Consider the following 21,105-nt stretch of genomic DNA (forward strand, 5'->3'; position numbering starts at 1 on the left):
ATGACATGGTAACATACTTTCCAGCCGAAAGTCAACATGGTTTGGGCCAAATGAAAAATGCAAACCTCTTGCAGCAATCTCCGCCGCCCTTTTTTTGCGAGCATAATTGCTGGTCACTTGATTTGCATAGTTTTCTCTGGCATCCAGGATCTAAGAAGAACCCTTCAAGGTTTCCTAGAAGTGTCTCACTAAGAAGAAAAAACAAGAGGTTAAACCTCAGTGCGAACAACAGAAACTACTGGCTTCGAGCTTACCCTGCTAACTTGATGCCTCATGTTAAAAATATTGGATGTCGGTCAATGTGCTACATATACGAATGGTTTTCTAATCAAACTTAATTACATATATGGCACACGAAATGATAAACGTCTGGCACTTCACAAGAACAACTTAGCTAGATGCATAGTTATTTTTTCGAGATAGTTAGATCATTTCATTGTGAAATAGAATTATTTAAACGACATGTCTGTTTGTTCCCTGACTGCTTACCTCCAAAATATATAACAGTCATGAATATTAAGCACTTGAATATGAGCTTTGATAAGTCAAGCACATGTACACCAATGAAGAATTATGTTTTTTATTGTCTTATAAACGATAAATGTGTTGCACAGTTGGAATGGAGACATGCAGCTTCATCCCCATAAAGGTTAGAAGCTTCATTGCAGAAGTCATTCTGCTGCAAACATTCAGAACAAATCAGTATAAGGACATGCATAAGCAAATTAAAGAAAAATGACATATTAGGATTGCATCAATTTGTCTTGCTCAGATGGCTTACCAGCGAAACCTCTGTCATTGATTATTTTATATTGCAACATCACAGCTGACTTCATGGAGCTCTTCAGGTCATCTTTTTTTTTTTCTAATCTGAAACATGAACACATGGGTGATTAAAAACATTACTTTACATTCAATATGCGCATGATCCTAAATACAAGAGTTTCTGATTGTAACCTGAAGGTGTCCAAGCGCATTTGTTATTTGTAATCCTGAAATTTGAATCTAGTGGTTTGCCATTGATAACCTGCACATTCTCTTGTTAAGTTGGTAATCACTAATGCTGACTTGAAACAGAACATATATGAACTTCTAAGCAATCACATCCTAACCTCAAGATGTTGATGAGCTCCAAGATGTTGATGAGCTTCAAGATGTTGTAGCATCGTGTAGGTGCAGATGAAGTGCCTCAAGATGTAGGAGTAGTTTTTTTTTCATGATGCATATGTTAGGCATCGAAAGAAGTTGAGTCTGTATGAAACTTGATTCGTATGCTGTGACTCCATTTTCGTAATGAAAATAAAACCTCCTTGTTTTGAGCTTGCCAATCCTGATTAGTGACATTCCCAAGCCATTCATTTAGCAGAAGACTTACTTATTACCTTTCTTCTTATGTCGTCTAGATGTTGGACTTCAGTGGCTAGTAAATTATCCAGAACACCGCTAGTCAGTGGTCCTGCTCCTACGCTAGTAAAAAATCAGCCCATACTTAGTTGAGACTTCATGATAGAAGTAAGAAGGTATACATTCTATGGAGATTACAAAGCCATTTCCTAAATGCTGGAATCAGTTATAGCTCAGCAGAGACACTGGAGAAAGACAGAGGTGAAGGGGAGGATGCAGGTTGCAGCTGGTTCGGAGGACTCACAGGCGGCGATGGAGAGGTTCGACCAGCAGAGCACCAATAAGCCGAGGCTGGCTGCTGAGTCGCTCCTCCATGCCCTAGCGAAGGAAGAGATCGTCGCGCATCAATCGGCCGGAGAAGGGGCGCAACGGTGGCGAAGGGCAGTTCGCGGAGGGAGATCTTTGTTAGACTGTATTTACATGTGTATATTGTAACGTTGTATATCACCTCATTATATATATATGTGATAGGCCACCCCTAGAGGGTTGTGCCGGTTCCCCCCAAAGTATATTGTCTTACATGGTATCACGCTAGGTTACGTCCGCTTCCGCCTAAAAACCCTAAACCGCCGCCGCCGCCGCCGCCGCGCCCGTCATCGCCGTCGCCCGACTGCTATGACGTCCGCCGCTACGTCCGGCTCCACCGCCACCGGTTTTCTGCCGGCCTCCATCGCGGCACTTCTCTCGAGGCCGCTGGATGCCGCCTCCCTTCAGGCGCCGATCGGGACACGGAGCGTCGGCTCCCTCTTCGCGCTCCCGCCGGCTGCTACTTCGCCCGGGCAGGCGCTTGTGGCCCACACCGCCGCCGCCCCGTCAACCGCGGCTGTCGCGCCCTCGGCCGCTGCGCCGCTGGTGGCGGAGGACGTCGCGCTGGCAGGCTTCGCGGCGTCAACCGCGGCCATCGCGCCCTCTGTCACCGCGCCGGCTGCCCCTCTGACTGTCTCCACGGTGGTCTCACCTCAGCCAGTCTCCTCGATGGGATCGCAGCCGCCGCCGCCGTTTCACTTCGGCCATCTCATCACCATCAAGTTGTCGTCGGACAATTACATCTTCTGGCGCGCGCAGGTTCTTCCGCTTCTTGGGAGTCACTATCTGCTTGGCTATGTCGACGGCTCTCTCCCTTGCCCTCCTGCGCTGGTTGACAGCGTGCACGGTCCGGTCTATAATCCGGCTCACCGTGTCTGGACAGGGCAGGATCAGGCGAACCTCTCCTCCATCCAGGGGTCGCTCTCTCCGGCCGTTGCTGGGCTTGTTGTCTTCGCCAAGACGTCCCACGAGGCATGGACTATTCTTGAGCGCTCGTTTGCGGCACAGTCGCAGGCTCGTGTATCTGGGCTCCGTCGCCAACTTGGGGAGTGTCAGAAGCTTGACTCCACCGCCACTGAGTTCTACAACAAAGTCAAGAGTCTCGCCGACACGCTGGCCTCCATTGGACAGCCCCTCACCGACTCCGAGTTCAACTCGTTTATTGTCAATGGTCTTGATGAGGAGTATGACGCCCTAGTCGAGATCATCAATGAGAGGGGCAACTCCACGCCCATGCCAGCACACGAGGTCTTTTCACGCCTCCTGCTTACTGAGCAACGAGTCGAGACGCGCCGATCCAGGGGCAACGGCGCCCTCTCGGCAAACGCCGCCACCAAGGGTGGTCGCTCCTCTGCTTCATCCAGGGCTCCTTCGGGGCAGTCACCACCACCCGCCTCGGCCCCTCCTCCTACTGCGACGCTACCAGGGGCTGGCGGTCCACGTGTGTGCCAGCTTTGTGGTCGCGATGGGCACTGGGCCTCGAAGTGTCACAAGCGCTTCCAGCGGGGTTTTCTTGGTCTCGGCAATGACGGGAAGGATACACGCAACTTTGCTCGTCAGGTCGCCATGGCTGATCGTCCGCCGCCGCAGAAGCCACAGGGACACACTCAGTCCTACTCCATTGATCCCCACTGGTACATGGACTCTGGGGCGACAGAGCACCTGACCAGTGAGATGGGGAAGCTTCACACTCGTGAACCCTACCATGGCTCCGACAAGATCCACACCGCCAATGGAGCAGGTATGCACATCTCTCATATTGGTCAAGCATCACTTCTCACTAGACATGCCAATAGGAGTCTTCAACTTCGCAATGTTCTTCGAGTTCCATCTGTGACACGTAATCTTCTTTCAGTTCCTAAACTCACTCGTGATAATAATGTGCTTTGTGAATTTCATCCTTTTGATCTTTTTATTAAGGATCGGGGCACGAGGGACATTCTTCTTAGTGGGCGGCTCTGCCAAGGTCTCTATCGTCTGGAGCATCCTGGCGTCGCTCGCGTCTTCAGTGGAGTTCGGGTATCTCCGTCACAGTGGCATGCTCGTCTTGGTCACCCGGCCACACCTATTGTCCGGCATGTTTTGCGTCGTCATGAGCTTCCTAGTGTGTCTAGTAATAAAGATGTAGCAGTGTGTGATGCTTGTCAGCAGGGGAAGAGTCATCAACTTCCTTTTTCGGAGTCCAGTCGTGAGGTGAAACATCCTTTAGAACTTGTGTTTTCAGATGTATGGGGTCCTGCTCAGACTTCTGTTAGTGGTCATAATTACTATATCAGTTTTGTTGATGCTTACAGCCGCTTTACCTGGCTTTATCTTATCAAACGTAAATCTGATGTGTTTGACATTTTTGTTCAGTTCCAAAAACATGTTGAACGCCTTCTCAAGCACAAAATTGTTCATGTTCAGTCGGACTGGGGTGGCGAGTATCGCAACCTCAACTCCTTCTTTCAGTCGCTTGGGATCACTCACCGTTTAGCATGTCCACATACACATCAGCAGAATGGTTCAGTAGAACGTAAGCATCGTCACATTGTTGAAGCTGGTCTGACTCTTTTGGCCCATGCATCTGTTCCGTTTCGTTTTTGGAGTGATGCTTTCACCACTGCATGTTTTCTCATCAATCGTACTCCCACTCGTGTTTTGAATATGAAGACTCCCATTGAAGTTCTCCTTAATGAACAACCGGACTACACCTTTCTCAAGGTGTTTGGGTGTGCTTGCTGGCCCCATCTCCGTCCATATAACAAGCGTAAGCTCGAGTTTCGTTCCAAGAAGTGTGTTTTTCTTGGTTATAGCTCTCTTCATAAAGGATACAAATGTCTTCATGTGCCCACTAATCGTGTCTACATCTCTCGGGATGTTGTGTTTGATGAGCATGTTTTTCCCTTTGCCAAACTCCCTGTGTCCACTACCGAGCCACCTGTCATGCATTCATCCTCTGTTGCTTCTGACCAATTTGATGATGTTGCATATTCTCCTCTATTGTTGCCTAACCATGGTGCAGGCACTGGTCGTGGGGCTCGTTTGGAGATTCTGGAAGTGCCATCTTCCTCTTCGTCGCCATCGCCTTCATCCTCGGCACCTTCTGTTGTGCATGAGGAGCACATGGCGCCCCTGCATGGCCTCGGTTTCCGTGCTCATGCACGGCCGATCGACGTCCTGGCCCGGTCGCCTCTGGCTTCTGGGCTGCCTTCGCCATCGTCGCGCCCTGCAACCCCGCCGACTGGGCCGGCCTCCTCGGTCCCCGTCTCGCCCAGGGCGTCGGGGCAGTCATCACCAGGCCTGGCCTCGCCCGCCCCTGCCTCGCCCAGGGTGTCTGGGCCCTTCTCACCAGGGCCGGCCTCGCCTGCTCTCGCCTCGCCAAGGCCGTCTGGGCCGGTGTCACCGGAGCTGGCCTCGCCCACTCTCGGTTCGCCCATGGCCTCTGAGCCCCTGTCGTCGGGCCAGTCTTCGCCATGCAGCCCGGAGTCGTCTGTCCCGAGCTCGCCTGAGGTGATTCCTGCATCTCCGGCGACCGTCACGTCTCCGTCACCTTCGCCTCCGCCGGCTCCTGCTGCTGCTCTACGTCCACATACGCGCAGTCGGAGTGGCATTTTTCAGCCTAAGCAACGTCACGATGGCACAGTTGCTTGGTTAGCGGCGTGCATGTCTGCTGCTCTCGCAGATCCATCCTCTGAGCCACGCACGTATCAAGCTGCTATGCGCATTCCTCATTGGAGAGAGGCCATGGAGCAGGAGTATCAAGCGCTTCTTCGCAATCAGACATGGACTCTTGTTCCTCCACAATCACGGGTAAATGTCATTGATTCCAAATGGGTTTTCAAAGTGAAGAGGCATTCTGATGGGTCCATTGAGCGCTATAAGGCTCGTCTGGTTGCTCGTGGTTTTCGACAGCGTTTTGGACTTGACTATGAAGACACCTTCAGTCCAGTGGTCAAGCCTACTACCATCAGACTTCTTCTCTCTCTGGCTGTTACTCGAGGTTGGTTTCTTCGTCAGCTTGATGTTCAAAATGCTTTTCTTCATGGTGTCTTGGCGGAGGAGGTTTACATGCGCCAGCCTCCGGGTTTCTCTGATCCGGATCGCCCTGATCATCTCTGTCGTCTGTCCAAGGCAATTTATGGTCTGAAGCAGGCTCCTCGTGCTTGGCATGCTCGTCTTGCAATGGCTCTTCGTGCTCATGGTTTTGCATCATCAACTGCTGACTCCTCATTGTTTCTTCTTCAAAGGCCTGAGGTTACTATGTACTTGTTGGTCTATGTAGATGATATCATTTTGGTCAGCTCCTCTCAGTCGGCTGCTACTGCGCTTGTTCGCTCACTTGGTGCTGATTTTGCGGTCAAGGACCTTGGGAAGCTTCATTACTTTCTTGGTGTGGAGGTTACTTCTCATGCTGCTGGCCTTGTTATGACGCTGAAGAAGTACTCTCTGGATTTGTTGCAGCGAGCTGGGATGCTTAAGTGCAAACCGACGACTACACCCATGTCTACCACTGATAAGCTCAATGCTGTTGATGGTGTGCTTCTTTCTTCTTCTGATGCGACAGAGTACAGGAGTATTGTTGGTGGGCTCCAGTACTTGACGATCACGCGACCAGACATTTCCTATGCTGTTAACCGAGTCTGCCAGTATCTGCAGTCACCCCGTGACACTCATTGGTCTGCTGTTAAGCGGATTTTGCACTATATTCGTTTCACGGTGGCTCATGGTTTGCATATTCGGCCGTCTGACTCTGGTTGTCTTTCAGCATATTCTGATGCAGACTGGGCTGGCAATCCGGATGACAGGCGATCCACGGGGGGTTATGCTGTCTTCTTTGGCTCTAACCTGATTGCCTGGAGTGCTCGGAAACAGGCTACTATCTCGCGTAGCAGTACTGAGGCTGAGTATAAGGCTGTGGCCAATGCCACATCAGAGATCATCTGGGTATAGTCCTTGCTTCAGGAGTTAAGTATACCCCAATCACAGCCTCCTGTTCTTTGGTGTGATAACATCGATGCTACATACCTTTCTGCAAATCCGGTATTCCATGCCCGAACGAAACACATTGAAGTTGACTATCACTTTGTGCGTGAACGTGTCTCTCAGAAGCAACTACAGATCAAGTTCATTTCTTCCAAGGATCAACTTGCTGACATCTTCACCAAGCCATTGCCTTTGCCACAGTTTGAGACTTGCAGGCGCAATCTTACCCTTCTAGATTCATTAGAAAGTGGCTAAGATTGAGGGAGGGTGTTAGACTGTATTTACATGTGTATATTGTAACGTTGTATATCACCTCATTATATATATATGTGATAGGCCACCCCTAGAGGGTTGTGTCGGTTCCCCCCAAAGTCTATTGTCTTACAATCTTCGTCAAGATACGTAAGCGTGCTCCATTGCCCCATCTGGCGGCTGCTACTCAGGGAGGAGGATGACCGCGCGTTCCGCCTGGTCGGCAGTGTGCTCGGCCCCGGCGCGACCGCGTCCGTGGTGTGCATCAGGGCGGAGGCATCACCATTGCCGCGGGACACGTTCAAGGTGTGGGCTAAGGACCGCCGCCGGCGGATATCAACCGCAAGGCCGACACCGTCCTGGCGGACATCGAGGTGACAAGCAGCACGTCGCCCGGCGACGTCACAGCCGAGGAGCTCACGTCCCGTGACGGCTCCATGCCAAAGAGCTCGAACATCTCCGGGTGCTCCACCCGGTACGGTACTGCACCGTCTCCTGGAGCTCCCGCTTGACATCCTCCAGGCCGCCCACGACACCTTGGGGACCTCCACCGGACCCGTCTCCCACAGCGCCGACGGCTTGGTCACCTCCTTGGCGTGCACCAGGTCGTCCATGATCACGGACATGGAGTTGAGCACCTCCACGTCGATGGTGTCCGCCTCGAGGTCGATCACGTCCATCTTCTGGCGGATGCACTGGAAGGCCGCCTCGGAGCAGAGCACAGCGAGGTCAGCGCCGACGAAGCAGTGCGTGTCCTTGCTGATGCGCTCCAGGTCGACGTCGTCCGAGAGGGGCATGTCCTTGGAGTGGATGCGGAGGATATCGAGGCGGCCGACCTCGTCGGGCACGCCGATATCGATCTCCTTGTCGAAGCGGCTGAAGCGCCGGAGCGCGAGGTCGAGGCTGTTGGGGCGGTTGGTAGCGCCGATGACCATGACCTGCGCGCGCGGGCGGAGGCCGTCCATGAGCATGAACAGCTGGGACACGACGCGGCGCTCCACCTCGCCGTGCGTCTTCTCACGGTTGGGCGTGATGGCGTCGATCTCGTCCATGAAGATCAAGGACGGTGCCCGGGCCTGGGCGAACACCTTGCGCAGGTTGTCCTCGCTCTGGTCGGCCATCATGGACATGATCTCCGGCCCGTTGACGACGACGAAGTTGGCGCCCGACTCGGCCGCGATGGCGCGCGCGAGCAGCGTCTTGCCGGTGCCGGGCGGGCCGTAGAGCAGGATCCCCTTGGGTGGCTTCACGCCCAGCGTCCTGAACAGCTTGCGGTGGCGCAGCGGCAGCTCGACCAGCTCCCGGATCTGCGCGAGCTGCTTGCGGCCGCCGCCAATGTCGTCGTAGCCCGGGCCGTCGAGCCTCTCCTCGTCCTCCCGCTTGACCGGGTTGGCGTCGTCGCAGAAGACCTGCATGCCCGCTGCCACGATGACACACTCGTCAGGGTCCGTGTCGACGACCTTGATCTTCACGGCGTGCGTGTGGCCGTGCATCACGAAGCGGTCGCCCTTGCGCACCGGCCGGCGCGTGCCCATGAAGTAGGATGCATCCACGCCAAAACAAATCAATCAACAGCTCAAGAAGACGCAAGAACAGATCAAGAAGACGCAAGAACAGACCAAGAATCAATCAACAGCTCAAGAATCGCCTGACGACGGTTACTTACGCTTGACGTAGGCGTCGAACAGGTTGCCGCTAATGCCGTCGACGGAGTCCTCGAAGGGGGAGATGGCGACGCGGGCGGCGTCCTCAACACTGATCCTTGGAGTGGACGTGGCGGCCTGGTCGGCGCGTGGGCGGTGCGGGCGCTGGACGGCGCGATGGTCCGGGCAGCGCGAGTGCGGACGGAGGGGCTGTCCAGCGGCGCTTGTATACAGGCACATGTGGAGGTTGTCCGGCGGCGCTCGAGGCGTGGCTGGTGCGGAGGTTGTAGGGAAGAGGTGGGGCGAGGTGTGGGGCGGTGGCCAAACTGCCCCGACGGCGTCGTAGCGAGAGGGCAGCGACGTGTTCGGGACGATGTTAATTCAATGGCATGGTGGGTAAATAATTAAGGCAATGGCATGGTGGGTAATTAAAGTATAAAACGCGTTTAGTATGCTGGAGTGATGTAGACCATCGGATTGCAGGTTTCGATGGATAGGATGATCTGGTTCTCCGCCCTCTCTTGCTTTTATAGGGGTAATAGATATGAAAGTATGAAAGGATTTGAAATTGTTCATAACTTCATATAGCAACGTATGAATGAACCGGCATCAATTTTGGAAGGTACTCCCTCTTATCACTAAAGTGAAAAGGCTTATAGATGGGCTCAAATTAGTGTCGGGCATGGTTTGGACTCGTCACTGCTATTTCGAAAAAGTTGCAGTGGCAGCCCGTGGGTCACACCCGCCTCACGTAACCTCTTCCAAAATTGGCCCGAGAGGGTGGAAAAGGCATTGGCAAGCAGTCAGTATGTGCTCGCCACTAACGTGAGTTGAGAGTTAGATTTTTCACAAAACAAAATTTCTAATTTTATTAGAAAAGAAAATTGTGAAATATTTGCTCGAATAAGAAAACCTCGACAGTTTTCACAATCATGTCCGTATGAATTTCCTGGATAAAGCTCAGCCATGCGGAGAGCAAAGGGGAGCGCTTTTCTTTTGGGCAGGCTAGCGATCTGGCACTTCCTTGGAAATGGGCTTCACGTGCCAGTTGGCCCAGTTAACCACAGGCTTCGGAGGTCATCTGCGGCAAAAATACGGATCCGGGGAAAACTGCACGGGAGGCATCCAATTGGTTAATTGGGCTGATAGCCCAACAGCCTTACTTTAGGCCCGTTTGAAAGAAATGCAGGCCAGGTTTTAGGTGGAACAATATGGGAGAGAGAACATATCGGGGAGTAGCGTAGTTTTTTTTTTTTGAGACACTCGGGGTAGCGTAGTGGTTCCATCGATTTGTTTCTGCGTAGTTTTTTTTGTTTGAGACACTCGGGGTACTACGGTACCCCGAGGTCGCTTGGCGGTGGCATATTGGGTAATAATGCCCAACTATGCTTCCTTCGATTTTTGGACAAGGTTCGACTAGCTTCTCGTTTTTTTACTGTGAGAGTAGTTTGCTCTGCGAAGCTGGCTTCTCGGAGTAGTTTGCACGTAGGCTCTACAAACTTCATTCTTATTCTATTTTTAGATAGTCTATATTACTATTAAAAGAACGAACATAAATTCTTTTAAAACCACACAACAAACTATACAAGAAATAACCAGAACATTTGGATCGAATCAACTTAAACACATCCTACTGTCCATATTACGTCAATATTCTATCACCTAGATCAACACATTAGATCAAATGTTCTGCCGGCAGACGTTGTGGTCTGTCAATCCTCCCAGCGCTTCGCATCCTTTGATCCCCGCGGTCCCGCCTGCGACACCGTGATTTGTGGATCAGTTCCACCCGAATCGTACCTCCCCTTTATTTCTCTAGCCACCGTGATTTGTGGCGCCATCCTGTTGGGGCTGGCCCACTCGGTGGCCGAATCCCGACCGTCGAGGTCATCTGCGGCAACAACGATTCATGTTCCAGGTTCAACAACTTGCCGAAGTCCATGTACCAGGTTCGTGAGTTCATGTGTGCGCCCCGCTCGCTTCCATGTACCAAGACCTTTGTGTGGATTTCAGTGTTCGATTTCAATAGCCAAGATTGCGTCATTGTCAAGGTTTAGTTGTGAGTTCTTGATCGCTGGGATTGGATTGGATGGCGTAGTAGTGTAGTACTACAGGGCAAGAAGCCAAAATTGGATGGCAGTATTTAAGTTGATTCGATCCAAATGTTCTGGTTATTTCTTGTATAGTTTGTTGTGTGGTTTTGGGGGGGTTAATTTAGGTGTTTCATATATTATGTTAGTTAGCTATAATTAATAGAGAGAAGTGTTCTCTCTTATGTCCGTGCTTGATCGACGCTACGTACTATACATACGTATAGAGAGGACTAGACACGCTAGCTAGCTAGTAAGCAAACGAAGGAAACAGAAGATTATCATGAACATATATGCATACAGAGAGAAGTGATATCGACCACCTCTCCTTCTCCGAGAGATTGGTCGAACAACAAGTTCTCGTATATCTATCCGACACTACCGGCTACATATATACAATAATTATCTCGTACAAATATAATCATACGGACTCAGGGTCCACATAGTATTCTCCGTCTCCAGGTATCACGTGGTCAAGAAAGAATGCCGCCAATTCCTCTTGAATTGCTCGCATGCGAGCTGGTGCTAGGAGTTCATCCCGCTTCCGAAACATCTAATTTAAAGAAGGGGGTCAATACATATATATATGAATGAATGAAACTCAACACAAATGATGGTAATAAAATAAAATTGTGAATGTTATTATTTACGTACTTCATATTGTTCGTCAGTGTAGCCCCGCTCACAGGTCGTGTGGCGGATGGACTCGCAAACATAGTATCCACAGAAATCATTCTCTTGTTCCTGCCACAACCACTTTACAAGAAATAGAGGTCAATCAAACTGATAAGTAAGAATGCCAAATGGTATTGATGAAACTAGCGCTTGAATGACTAGTAGATGCGCGGAACATGCTACTATAGTACTTACTTTCGGGTGTCTAAATTGCAGCTCCTTCGGCAGTCCCGAAGCTTTTCTGGTGAATTTTCTCCAAACCCTGCCGGACAAAGAAAACAATTACTTGATATATCAGGAAATGAACAAAGTTGTTGATATGGTGGATAATGATCGATTTAACTTACTTCTCGAGTATTTGAGTCATGTCTGCATAGTCCTGGGGATCTTTTCATCTTGAGTCTAAGACGGTTACTAGTCCCTGCTCAAGCTTAATCTCTAGGAGAATATAGTGAAAACTGCACACGCATGCATAACTCATCAATTACATTACTATAACCTTGACTAATATATAAGGGAAACCGAATACGCACAAGACAGTAACACTCACTTGAAGTTGTAAGGAAAGAGTATTATATCTTTGTTTTCATTTATTACCAACGATCGTAGCAAGTTGGTCTCGGTAGCTGCGGCATAAAATTTAACCTGAGTTGCATCTATGAGATATGTGTTAATGAACCCAATATCACCGACTTGTCTTTTCTTCAATTCGGCGATCTTCAATCTGCATAATATAGTGAGGATGATTATAAATACATGCAATGAAAGAGCTGAGCTATATAGAGAGAGACTTAATGATAGAAGTAGTACTACTTACAGACAGTAGCAGGCGACCGTTGTTTTATCGAGGACCAATTGATTGAAAAACTGATAGAACTCCTCAAATGAAACAGGCAACAGTTCAATTCCAATGAGGTCATGCTCCTTTTTAACTTTCACATACAAAGTACTCCTCCCCCCAGAGTCTCTGCAGATTTTCAAGTACCAATCATGCAATCTTCGCATCATCGTTGATAGAGATCTTTCATCTTTGACGAGAGGCTTCCCGTACTCGTATCTTTGTATCTGCACCTTCATGGGTTCATAATGTACATCATCGGGCAGGTAATCTGCAAGATTGCTATAACCGGGCACCATCCTCGGATCATTAGCGACGTTGTGGCTAGGCACCTTGAGCGGGGGGCACGATTGCTTCGCTTGTTCGCCGAGCTGGGCAATTTGTTTCCCAGCTCGTCATTCTTTCAGCCTTTGATCACTAACAGTACTTCCCGACCGCTCCGCTTCGGCAAATTGCTTTCCAATAATGCGCTCATAGTTTCCTTTCGGTGGAGACTTGGGTGGTTTTGTCAGGGCAGCCAGAGTGCGCTTCGCTTTCACCGGATCTACCTTCTCCTCCGGAAGTGGATGTCTCTTTGCTTTCAACCCTTGAAACCAGTCATCCACTTCGGTTCGTGCGATCTCGGCGTTCTCCTCCGGGGTCCTCTCGTATGGTAACTTCTCTGGAGTCTTCAGAGAAGGATCGAATATGTATGTCCTCCCGCCTCTGGCTGTACTGCTAGACGCCGGCCGAGCAGACGGAGCAGTTGTCTTCTTTACTTGCTTACGAGGCGGAGGAGAAGGACTACGACGCGCCGGAGCAGCTGGAGCGGCGGCAGGTCTCTTCCGCCCTTGCTGACGAGGCAGAGAAGGAGGAGGCTGGTTGCTCGGGCGCGTCGGCGCAGGCGGAGAAGGAGGCGGAGTGCCACCACGCGCTGGAGAAGGAGCCGGTCGAGTGTCCTGATCGTCACTCGCCGGAGGAGGAGGCGGAGTGCCCTGACTCGCCGGAGGAGGAGGCGGTGGAGGAGGCGGAGTGCCCTGACTTGCCGGAGGAGGAGGAGGAGGCGGAGGCGTCCAGTTCGGAAGGTGATGAGCTCCTTCCGCCATAGGCATGGAGTCTTCAGAGCAGACCCCAGGCTAGTCTCCCCTTCACCGGTAGGGTGGCCAAGCTGGAGGTCCTCAAATTCCTCCGTTATTTCATCCACCATCACCCTAGCATATCCTTCTGGAATCGGCCGGCAGTGAAAAGTTGCGCCGGGTTCAGTAGGATAAACAAAGCCAATAGCCGCCTTGACCTTCAAATTCATCCATTGCGTCATAAGGTGGCAATTTTGAGACTCCGTGATAGCATCCATGGGATAGCTGGCAGGAGCTGTCAAGGCATGCTCCGGCTGAAGCAGCTCGGTGGAAGCCACGCTGCTTCTCCGCTGAGATGGCGGGGTAGCTTCGGGGGAAGCTTCGGCAGTAAGTTTGCTGCGATTTGCTTATCGTTCCTCTATCGCTTGTACCCTTGCTTGCAGCGCCTGCATTTGGGTCTGCTGCACTTTTTTTCTCCTCTCATGGGATTTGTAACCGCGTGCGTCCGGAAACCCAACCTTCCACGGAATGGAGCCTGGCGTGCCTCGTGTCCGTCCAGGGTGCTCAGGATTCCCGAGGGCCATTATGAGCTTGTCGTTCTCTTTGTCTGGAAAGAACGTCCCTTGCTACGCTGCTTCGATATAGTGCTGAAGCTTCCTGACTGGTATGTCCATTTGATCGTTCGTCCAAATGCACTTCCCTGTTACAGGGTCCAAGGTTCCGCCAGCCCCGAAGAACCAAGTCCAGCAATAGTCTGGCCAGTTAATTGTCTCTGGTTCAATCCCTTTATCAACCAGATCATTCTCAGCCTTGGCCCACTTAGGCCAGGCTACGAGGTAGCCACCTGACCCCGTGCGATGGTGATTCTTCTTCTTCGCGGCATTTTGCTTGTTTGTCGCCGACATCTTCTTACTCTTTTCCGATGTCTTGTGGGCCACAAATGCGGTCCAGTGATCTCTGATCTTCTCATATCTGCCCTTGAATTCTGGTGTCTCATTATTTTCGACAAACTTATTCAGCTCTTTCTTCCACCTCCTGAATAGTTCTGCCATCCTCTTAAGAGCAAAAGACTTGATTAATTGCTCTTTAACTGGCTTCTCTGGATTATCCTCTGGCGGTAGGGTGAAATTTGACTTCAGCTCAGTCCAAAGATCATTTTTCTGCATATCATTGACATAAGACACCTTAGGGTCTTCTGTAGCCGGCTTAAACCATTGCTGGATGCTGATCGGGATCTTGTCCCTAACCAAAACCTCGCACTGAGCAACAAATGCGCTCTTTGTCCGGAGGGGTTCAATCGGTTGGCCGTCAGGCGCGATTGCTATGATCTCAAACTTTTCATCCGAGCTCAACTTTTTCTTCGGGCCTCGTCTCTTTACCGAAGTTGTGCTCGATCCGGAGGGCTAAAAAAAAGAACAAAGACTTAATTAATATGTGTACATACCAAAACAAGAATGCATCAATTAGCTAGTCAGCAGAAGCTTAACTAATATATATACCTGGCCAGACTCGGTTCGGTCACTGGAGACGTCATCACGGTCTCCTTCTTGCACCGGCATTGGGTCACCAGAGCCGTCCTCACGGTCTCCTTCTTGCACCGGCATTAGGTCACCGGAGCCATCATAATCAGTTGCTTCCAGACCATCGGTCTCATTGAGAAACAACGAGCAGATGGCATCACTTCCTCGTGCTATTATGTCCCCCAACAACTCTTCTTGTACTTCGTCTCGGGCGGTGTCCATAGTTTCTACAAATATTGACAACATGGCAATTATTATTCAAACATGACAGATGGATATATTAGTGGCAAAAACGTAGAGCTAATATTAATTAGTGGCCTCGACGCTGCTTCTCTAGAATTTGGGGTGGCCTCGACGCTGCTTCTCTAGGGTTTGGGGTGGCCTCGACAACGCTTCAAGGATAAAAAAGAAGAGGAAGAAGAAAAAAAAGAGGAGAAGAAAGAATAGAGGAGTAAGAACATGGGTCGTCGAGGGTTTGGGGTGGCCTTGACGACCCTCGTTCCCGATAAAATAAAGAGGAAGAAGAAGAAAAAAAGAGGAGAAGAAAGAATAGAGAATAGAGAAGAAGAACTCCTCTATTCTTTCTTCTCCTCTTTTTTTTCTTCTTCCTCTTCTTTTTTTATCCTCTTCTTCCTCTCATGTTTGAAAGGATCGCCGAGGGGTCGGGAGGTTGCCTAGTGTCAAAGGATTCAACAAAACCATGTCTTCATCATTAGGCGAAAGTAACAGGTGCATGATGGTACGAAGCTCTCCAAAGTTATTTTGGAACGAAGTCCCAGATAAGATAATTCGCTTTTTGATACAAAGTTCAGCAAGAACCTTCCAAATATCGTTATTTGGAAGGCCTTTGCTTAAATTCATACAAAAAGGCAAATTATCCTATCCGGGACACCATTCCAAAATAACTTTGGAGGACTTCGTCATGCCCTGGTTACTTCCGGCTAATGATGAAGCCATGGATTTCTTCAATACTTTGACACTAGGAAACCTCTCTCGACCCCTCGGCGATCCTCGACCCCTCGAACCCTCGACGACCCTGGAACCCTCGACCCCTAGACGACCCTCGATCCCTCGACCCTATAGAACCCTCGAAGAAAGGAATAGCTAGAGGAGAAGATCGAAGAAAAAAAGAAGAAAAAAAGATTCTATTTTCTCTTCTTCTCCAATATTCCTTTCTTCTTCTCCTCTTCTTTTCCTTTTTTATTCTTCTTATTTATTTCTCCTCTTCTTTTCCTCTCCTCTTCTTCTTTCTTTCCTCTTCTTATTTTCTTCTTTCCTATCCTTCTTTTTCTAAAATTGTAACTTTTGCATATATAAAACTTTTCTAAAATTGTAACTTTCTATATATGAACAAAAAACTTTCTATGAACAAAAAACATTTTTAACATATATATTTAGCAAATTCTAGCCACATACATCACATACACATATACATTATAGCCACATACACATATACATCACATATGAACAAAAAAATAAACTAATAAAAATAAAAAAACATATTGCAACATATGAACAAAAACATATAGCCACATACATACACATACATTATATATATATGAAAAAAAATTAAACTAATAAAGGCAGGGGCGCGGGAGTGGTGGCGCCGGCGGGGCAGAGGGGCATGGCGGCAGCGGTGGCGCCGGCTGGGCAGGGCAGGGCAGGGGCGCGGGGGGCGGCGCCGACCTAACAGGGCAGTGGCGTCTGGGCGGCGCGCGGCGCCAACGTAGGGTAGGGGCGGCGGCGTGGCGGCCGCGCAGGACAAGGGCGCAGGGGGCGCGGGATGGGAGGGGCTGTGCTCACAAGGGGCGGCGGCGACGGCGAAGGCGATCAGCCTGACGGCGTCGGCGGCGGCAGCGACGACGAAGGCGAGCAGCCTGACGGCGTCGGTGGCGATGGCGACGAGGAGGAGCAGAGGCGTCGGGCGGCGACGGCGACGAGGAGGAGCAGGGGGCGTCGGGGGAGAAGTGGGTGATTTGGTCGAAAACTGCTAAGTGTTGTATATATAGCAAGAGCATTGGTCCCGGTTCGTGAAACCAACCGGGACTAATGCCACCTTTAGTCTCGTTTGGTGCCACCAACCGGGACCAAAGGCCTTGTGCTGCCCCGCGCCCAAATGTTTAGTCCCACCTCGCTAGTTGAGAGAGAGCCGCACATGTTTATAAGGTGCGGTGCGCCTTCCCTCTCGAGCTCCTCTCTAAAGCAGGCTTTCGGGCATAACCGTGCAATCTGTGCCTGTGGGCCTACTGGGCCTCCCGCGGGCCTGAATCCTAGCCCATGGTAGAGTTTCTAGTCGTATTCAGGCCGTGGGTGCCCAGTAGGTGGCACTTTTTTGTTTTTTTGTTTTTTTTCTACTTACAACAAAATACTTATTGTTGCTATATTTAATTTTTTTCCAGTTTTTTTGTTTTGTTTTCTGCATTATTTATTTTCTTTTGTTTTTTGCTTTATTTTTTAATTCTTTTTGCTTTAAGTTTTAGAAAAATCATAAACTTTCTGTTAGTGCCATTAGTTTTCAAATTTGAAAACACTTTTTTTGTTTTTTTGTTTTCTTTGTTGCTTTATTTATTTTATTTTGTTTCTACTTACAACAAAATATTTATTGTAGCTATTTTTATTTTTTTCCCAGTTTTTTCGTTTTGTTTTCTGTATTATTTATTTTCTTTTGTTTTTTGCTTTATTTTTTTTAATTCTTTTTGCTTTTAGGTCAGCAAAATTATAAACTTTCTATTGCTTTATTTATTTTATTTTGTTTCTACTTACAACAAAATACTTATTGTTGCTATTTTTCCAGTTTTTTTGTTTTGTTTTCTGCATTATTTATTTTTTTGTTTTTGCTTTATTTTTTTTATTCTTTTTGCTTTTAGTTTTAGAAAAATTATAAACTTTCTGTTAGTGCCATTATAAACTTTTTGCTTTTAATTTGAATTCTTTGAAAATTGTTTGAATCACAAGTTTGTGATTAACTTACTAAAAAAATGATTAATGCGATCCGTGCTTAAAGCAAACCATACATTCCTTGGGTCCTTTGCAAACTCATCCCAGTACTTTCTCTCGATTTTTCTCCACTGCGACCCGTCAGCGGGTGCTCTCAACTTCCCATCTTTCTTTCGGTTCTCACTGTGCCATCGCATCAACTTGGCATGCTCTTCGTTTCTGAATAGACGTTTCAACCGTGGTATTATAGGAGCATACCACATCACCTTCGCAGGAACCCTCTTCCTGGGGGGCTCGCCGTCAACATCACCAGGGTCATCTCGTCTGATCTTATACCGCAATGCACCGCATACCGGGCATGCGTTCAGATCCTTGTATGCACCACGGTAGAGGATGCAGTCATTAGGGCATGCATGTATCTTCTCCACCTCCAATCCTAGAGGGCATACGACCTTCTTTGCTGCGTATGTACTGTCGGGCAATTCGTTATCCTTTGGAAGCTTCTTCTTCAATATTTTCAGTGGCTTCTCAAATCCTTTGTCAGCCACGGCATTCTCTGCCTTCCACTGCAGCAATTCCAGTACGGTACCGAGCTTTGTGTTGCCATCTTCGCAATTGGGGTATAACCCTTTTTTGTGATCCTCTAACATGCGATCGAACTTCAGCTTTTCCTTTTGACTTTCGCATTGCGTCCTTGCATCGACAATGACCCGGCGGAGATCATCATCATCGGGCACATCGTCCGGTTCCTCTTGATCTTCAGCAGCTTCACCCGTTGCAGCATCATTGGGCACATCATCTGGTTCCTCTTGATCTTCACCAGCTCCCCCCGTTGCAGCATCACCGTATTCAGGGGGCACATAGTTGTCATCGTACTCTTCTTCTTCGCCGTCTTCCATCATAACCCCTATTTCTCCGTGCCTCGTCCAAACATTATAGTGTGGCATGAAACCCTTGTAAAGCAGGTGGGAGTGAAGGATTTTCCGGTTAGAGTAAGACCTTGTATTCCCACATTCAGTGCATGGACAACACATAAAACCATTCTGCTTGTGTGCCTCAGCCGCATCGAGAAACTCATGCACGCCCTTAATGTACTCGCGGGTGTGTCTGTCACCGTACATCCATTGTCGGTTCATCTGCGTGCATTATATATAATTAAGTGTCCAAATTAATAGAAGTTCATCATCACATTAAAACCAAAGTGCATACATAGTTCTCATCTAACAACATATAGCTCTCCAGAGCATCTAATTAATTAAACCATACATTGAAACTATGTAAAACATTTCAATGCGAAAACAAATGCGATCATAATCGCAACCAAGGTAACAATTGATCCAACAGCATAATGATACCAAGCCTCGGTATGAATGGCATATTTTCTAATCTTTCTAATCTTCAAGCGCATTGCATCCATCTTGATCTTGTGATCATCGACGACATCCGCAACATGCAACTCCAATATCATCTTCTCCTCCTCAATTTTTTTTATTTTTTCCTTCAACAAATTGTTTTCTTCTTCAACTAAATTTAACCTCTCGACAATAGGGTCGGTTGGCATTTCCGATTCACATACATCCTACATAAATAAAATCTATGTCACGTTGGTCGGCATAATTTTCATAAACAATAAATGAACCAATAGTTATAAAGATAATATATATACCACATCCGAATCATAGACAGGACGAGGGCCGATGGGGGCGGATACCAAAACCATCGCACTATATAAGATGCAATAATAAAAGTAAGAAAATAATACAAGTATCTATGTAAACATACAAGTAAGAATATTTTTCCTTTCAGAAAGAAGATAAAACAAGAGGCTCACCACGGTGGTGCCGGCGATGAGCTCGGCGCGGGTGATCGACGGCGGTGAAGACGGGGACGGGGCGTGACGGACCGCTAAACCTAGACAAATATTATGGAAAATGGAGTTTGAAGGTCGAGCTTGGAGAGGAGAAAGCTTAAGTAGTGTGGCTCGGGCATTCCATCGAACACCTTGTGTGCATAGGAGGTGAGGTAGAGCACCACCAAGCCCTCTCCCCCTCGGCCAGAGAAAAACAGAGCACTGGGGTGCTCTGCTCGCGAGCGAGGGGTATATATAGGCACCTCATTGGTCCTGATTGGTGACATGAGCCGGGACTAAAGGGGAGCCTTTGGTCCCGCTTCAAGCCACCAACCGGGACCAATGGTGGTGGGCCAGGAGCGAGGCCCATTGGTCCCGGTTCATCCCATCAACCGGGACCAAAAGGTCCAGATGAACCGGGACCAATGGCCCACGTGGCCCGGCCGCCCCCCTGGGCTCACGAACCGGGACCAATGCCCACATTGGTCCCGGTTCTGGACTGAACCGGGACTAATGGGCTGACCCGGCCTGGACCAAAACCCTGTTTTCTACTAGTGCATGTCTTGCTTTCCCTCAAAAAAAATGCCGCCTGCACCTCGTTAACCCATAGTAATTCCACCTATTAAAGAAACTAGAATAATTGTGGAAAATGAGTTCAAACACAATGCCCTGTTTTTGTTCACCTTTTCTTTTAATATTTTTTATTTGTGATGCAATTCACAAAGAGGAGATTTGTCTAAGAATTTTTTGACAACTCATAGTCGGAGGAGGAGAAAGAACATGATGAGTTTGAGATGGCCACGACAATGATCATTGAAGAAGATGGCTGGAATGTAAGAAGTGGTGTTGAATTTGAATCTGAAATGGGAGGGATGTTAGGAGGTGCACTTCGGTTAATAAAGGATGCTTTTCATTGCGGAAAAAAAATTATGACACGTGTTGTCAAAAAATTAATATGGGCTGTTAATTATTGGCACAATGTAAGGGGATGTAGCTCAGATGGTAGAGTGCCTGCTTTACTCTTTGCAAAACCTCAAGAATGTGAACTTTTTCCTTTTATGAATGTCTGCATTTTCAAGAAAAACACCATGGAAGAAAAACTCTACGGACTGTATTTTTTAATCTTTCTTCTATGAAATGTCTGCATTTTCAGGACAAAACACGCCAGAAGAAAAACCTATCGGACTATATTCTTAAAATGTAAATTAGAGCCTGGATGAAAGTAAGCCGCTTGGAATCAGCAGCTGAGCATTTGTATGACTGGGATGGCATCGATTCCAGATACCACATCATCAACTGCTATGGAAAATCCCATCTCCTTTTTATTTCATTCATATAGTTTGATCATCGATGATGATCAACGGTGACATACATACGGGCTCAATATCAGATATTTGCTTTCAACTAGAAGCCTAACAGAATCATCAAATTCTCACAACCGTATCCTGTGAAACTATCAACTTTTGCAAAAAAAACATAGACACAAATACAAGATGTAGAACAACAGCGCAATTTTTCCTACAAAACTGTTACTTTCTGCATCTTCCAACTGCTCCTGAAATTATTTACAT

The 21,105-nt window shown here is 48.4% G+C and overlaps 1 protein-coding gene across 1 annotated transcript; it reads right to left on the reverse strand.

The window, feature by feature from the left end:
* Nucleotides 1-485: 485 nt before the first annotated feature.
* LOC123152939 (cell division cycle protein 48 homolog) lies at nt 486-8,738 on the reverse strand. The gene is made up of 6 exons (XM_044572299.1): nt 7,176-8,738; nt 1,649-1,722; nt 1,376-1,467; nt 1,113-1,188; nt 782-870; nt 486-535 (listed from the first exon to the last, which is right to left on the reverse strand). The coding sequence occupies exons 1-6, from the start codon at nt 8,460-8,462 to the stop codon at nt 486-488; spliced, it is 1,668 nt and encodes a 555-aa protein (XP_044428234.1). The 5' UTR covers nt 8,463-8,738.
* Between the last annotated feature and the right edge of the window lie 12,367 nt (nt 8,739-21,105).

The sequence above is a fragment of the Triticum aestivum genome, chromosome 7A (assembly GCF_018294505.1).
Source record: "Triticum aestivum cultivar Chinese Spring chromosome 7A, IWGSC CS RefSeq v2.1, whole genome shotgun sequence".
NCBI lineage: Eukaryota > Viridiplantae > Streptophyta > Magnoliopsida > Poales > Poaceae > Triticum > Triticum aestivum.

Excerpts from the sequence above, each read along its gene's own strand:
- LOC123152939 (XM_044572299.1), bottom strand. The coding sequence starts at position 8,462 with ATGGGCACGCGCCGGCCGGTGCGCAAGGGCGACCGCTTCGTGATGCAC. Across the intron at positions 1,468-1,648 it reads GAACCTCTCCATCGCCGCCT|CGTAGGAGCAGGACCACTGA; the intron begins GTGAGTCCTCCG and ends ATTTTTTACTAG. Across the intron at positions 1,189-1,375 it reads CATAAGAAGAAAGGTAATAA|GCACTTCATCTGCACCTACA; the intron begins GTAAGTCTTCTG and ends CTACATCTTGAG.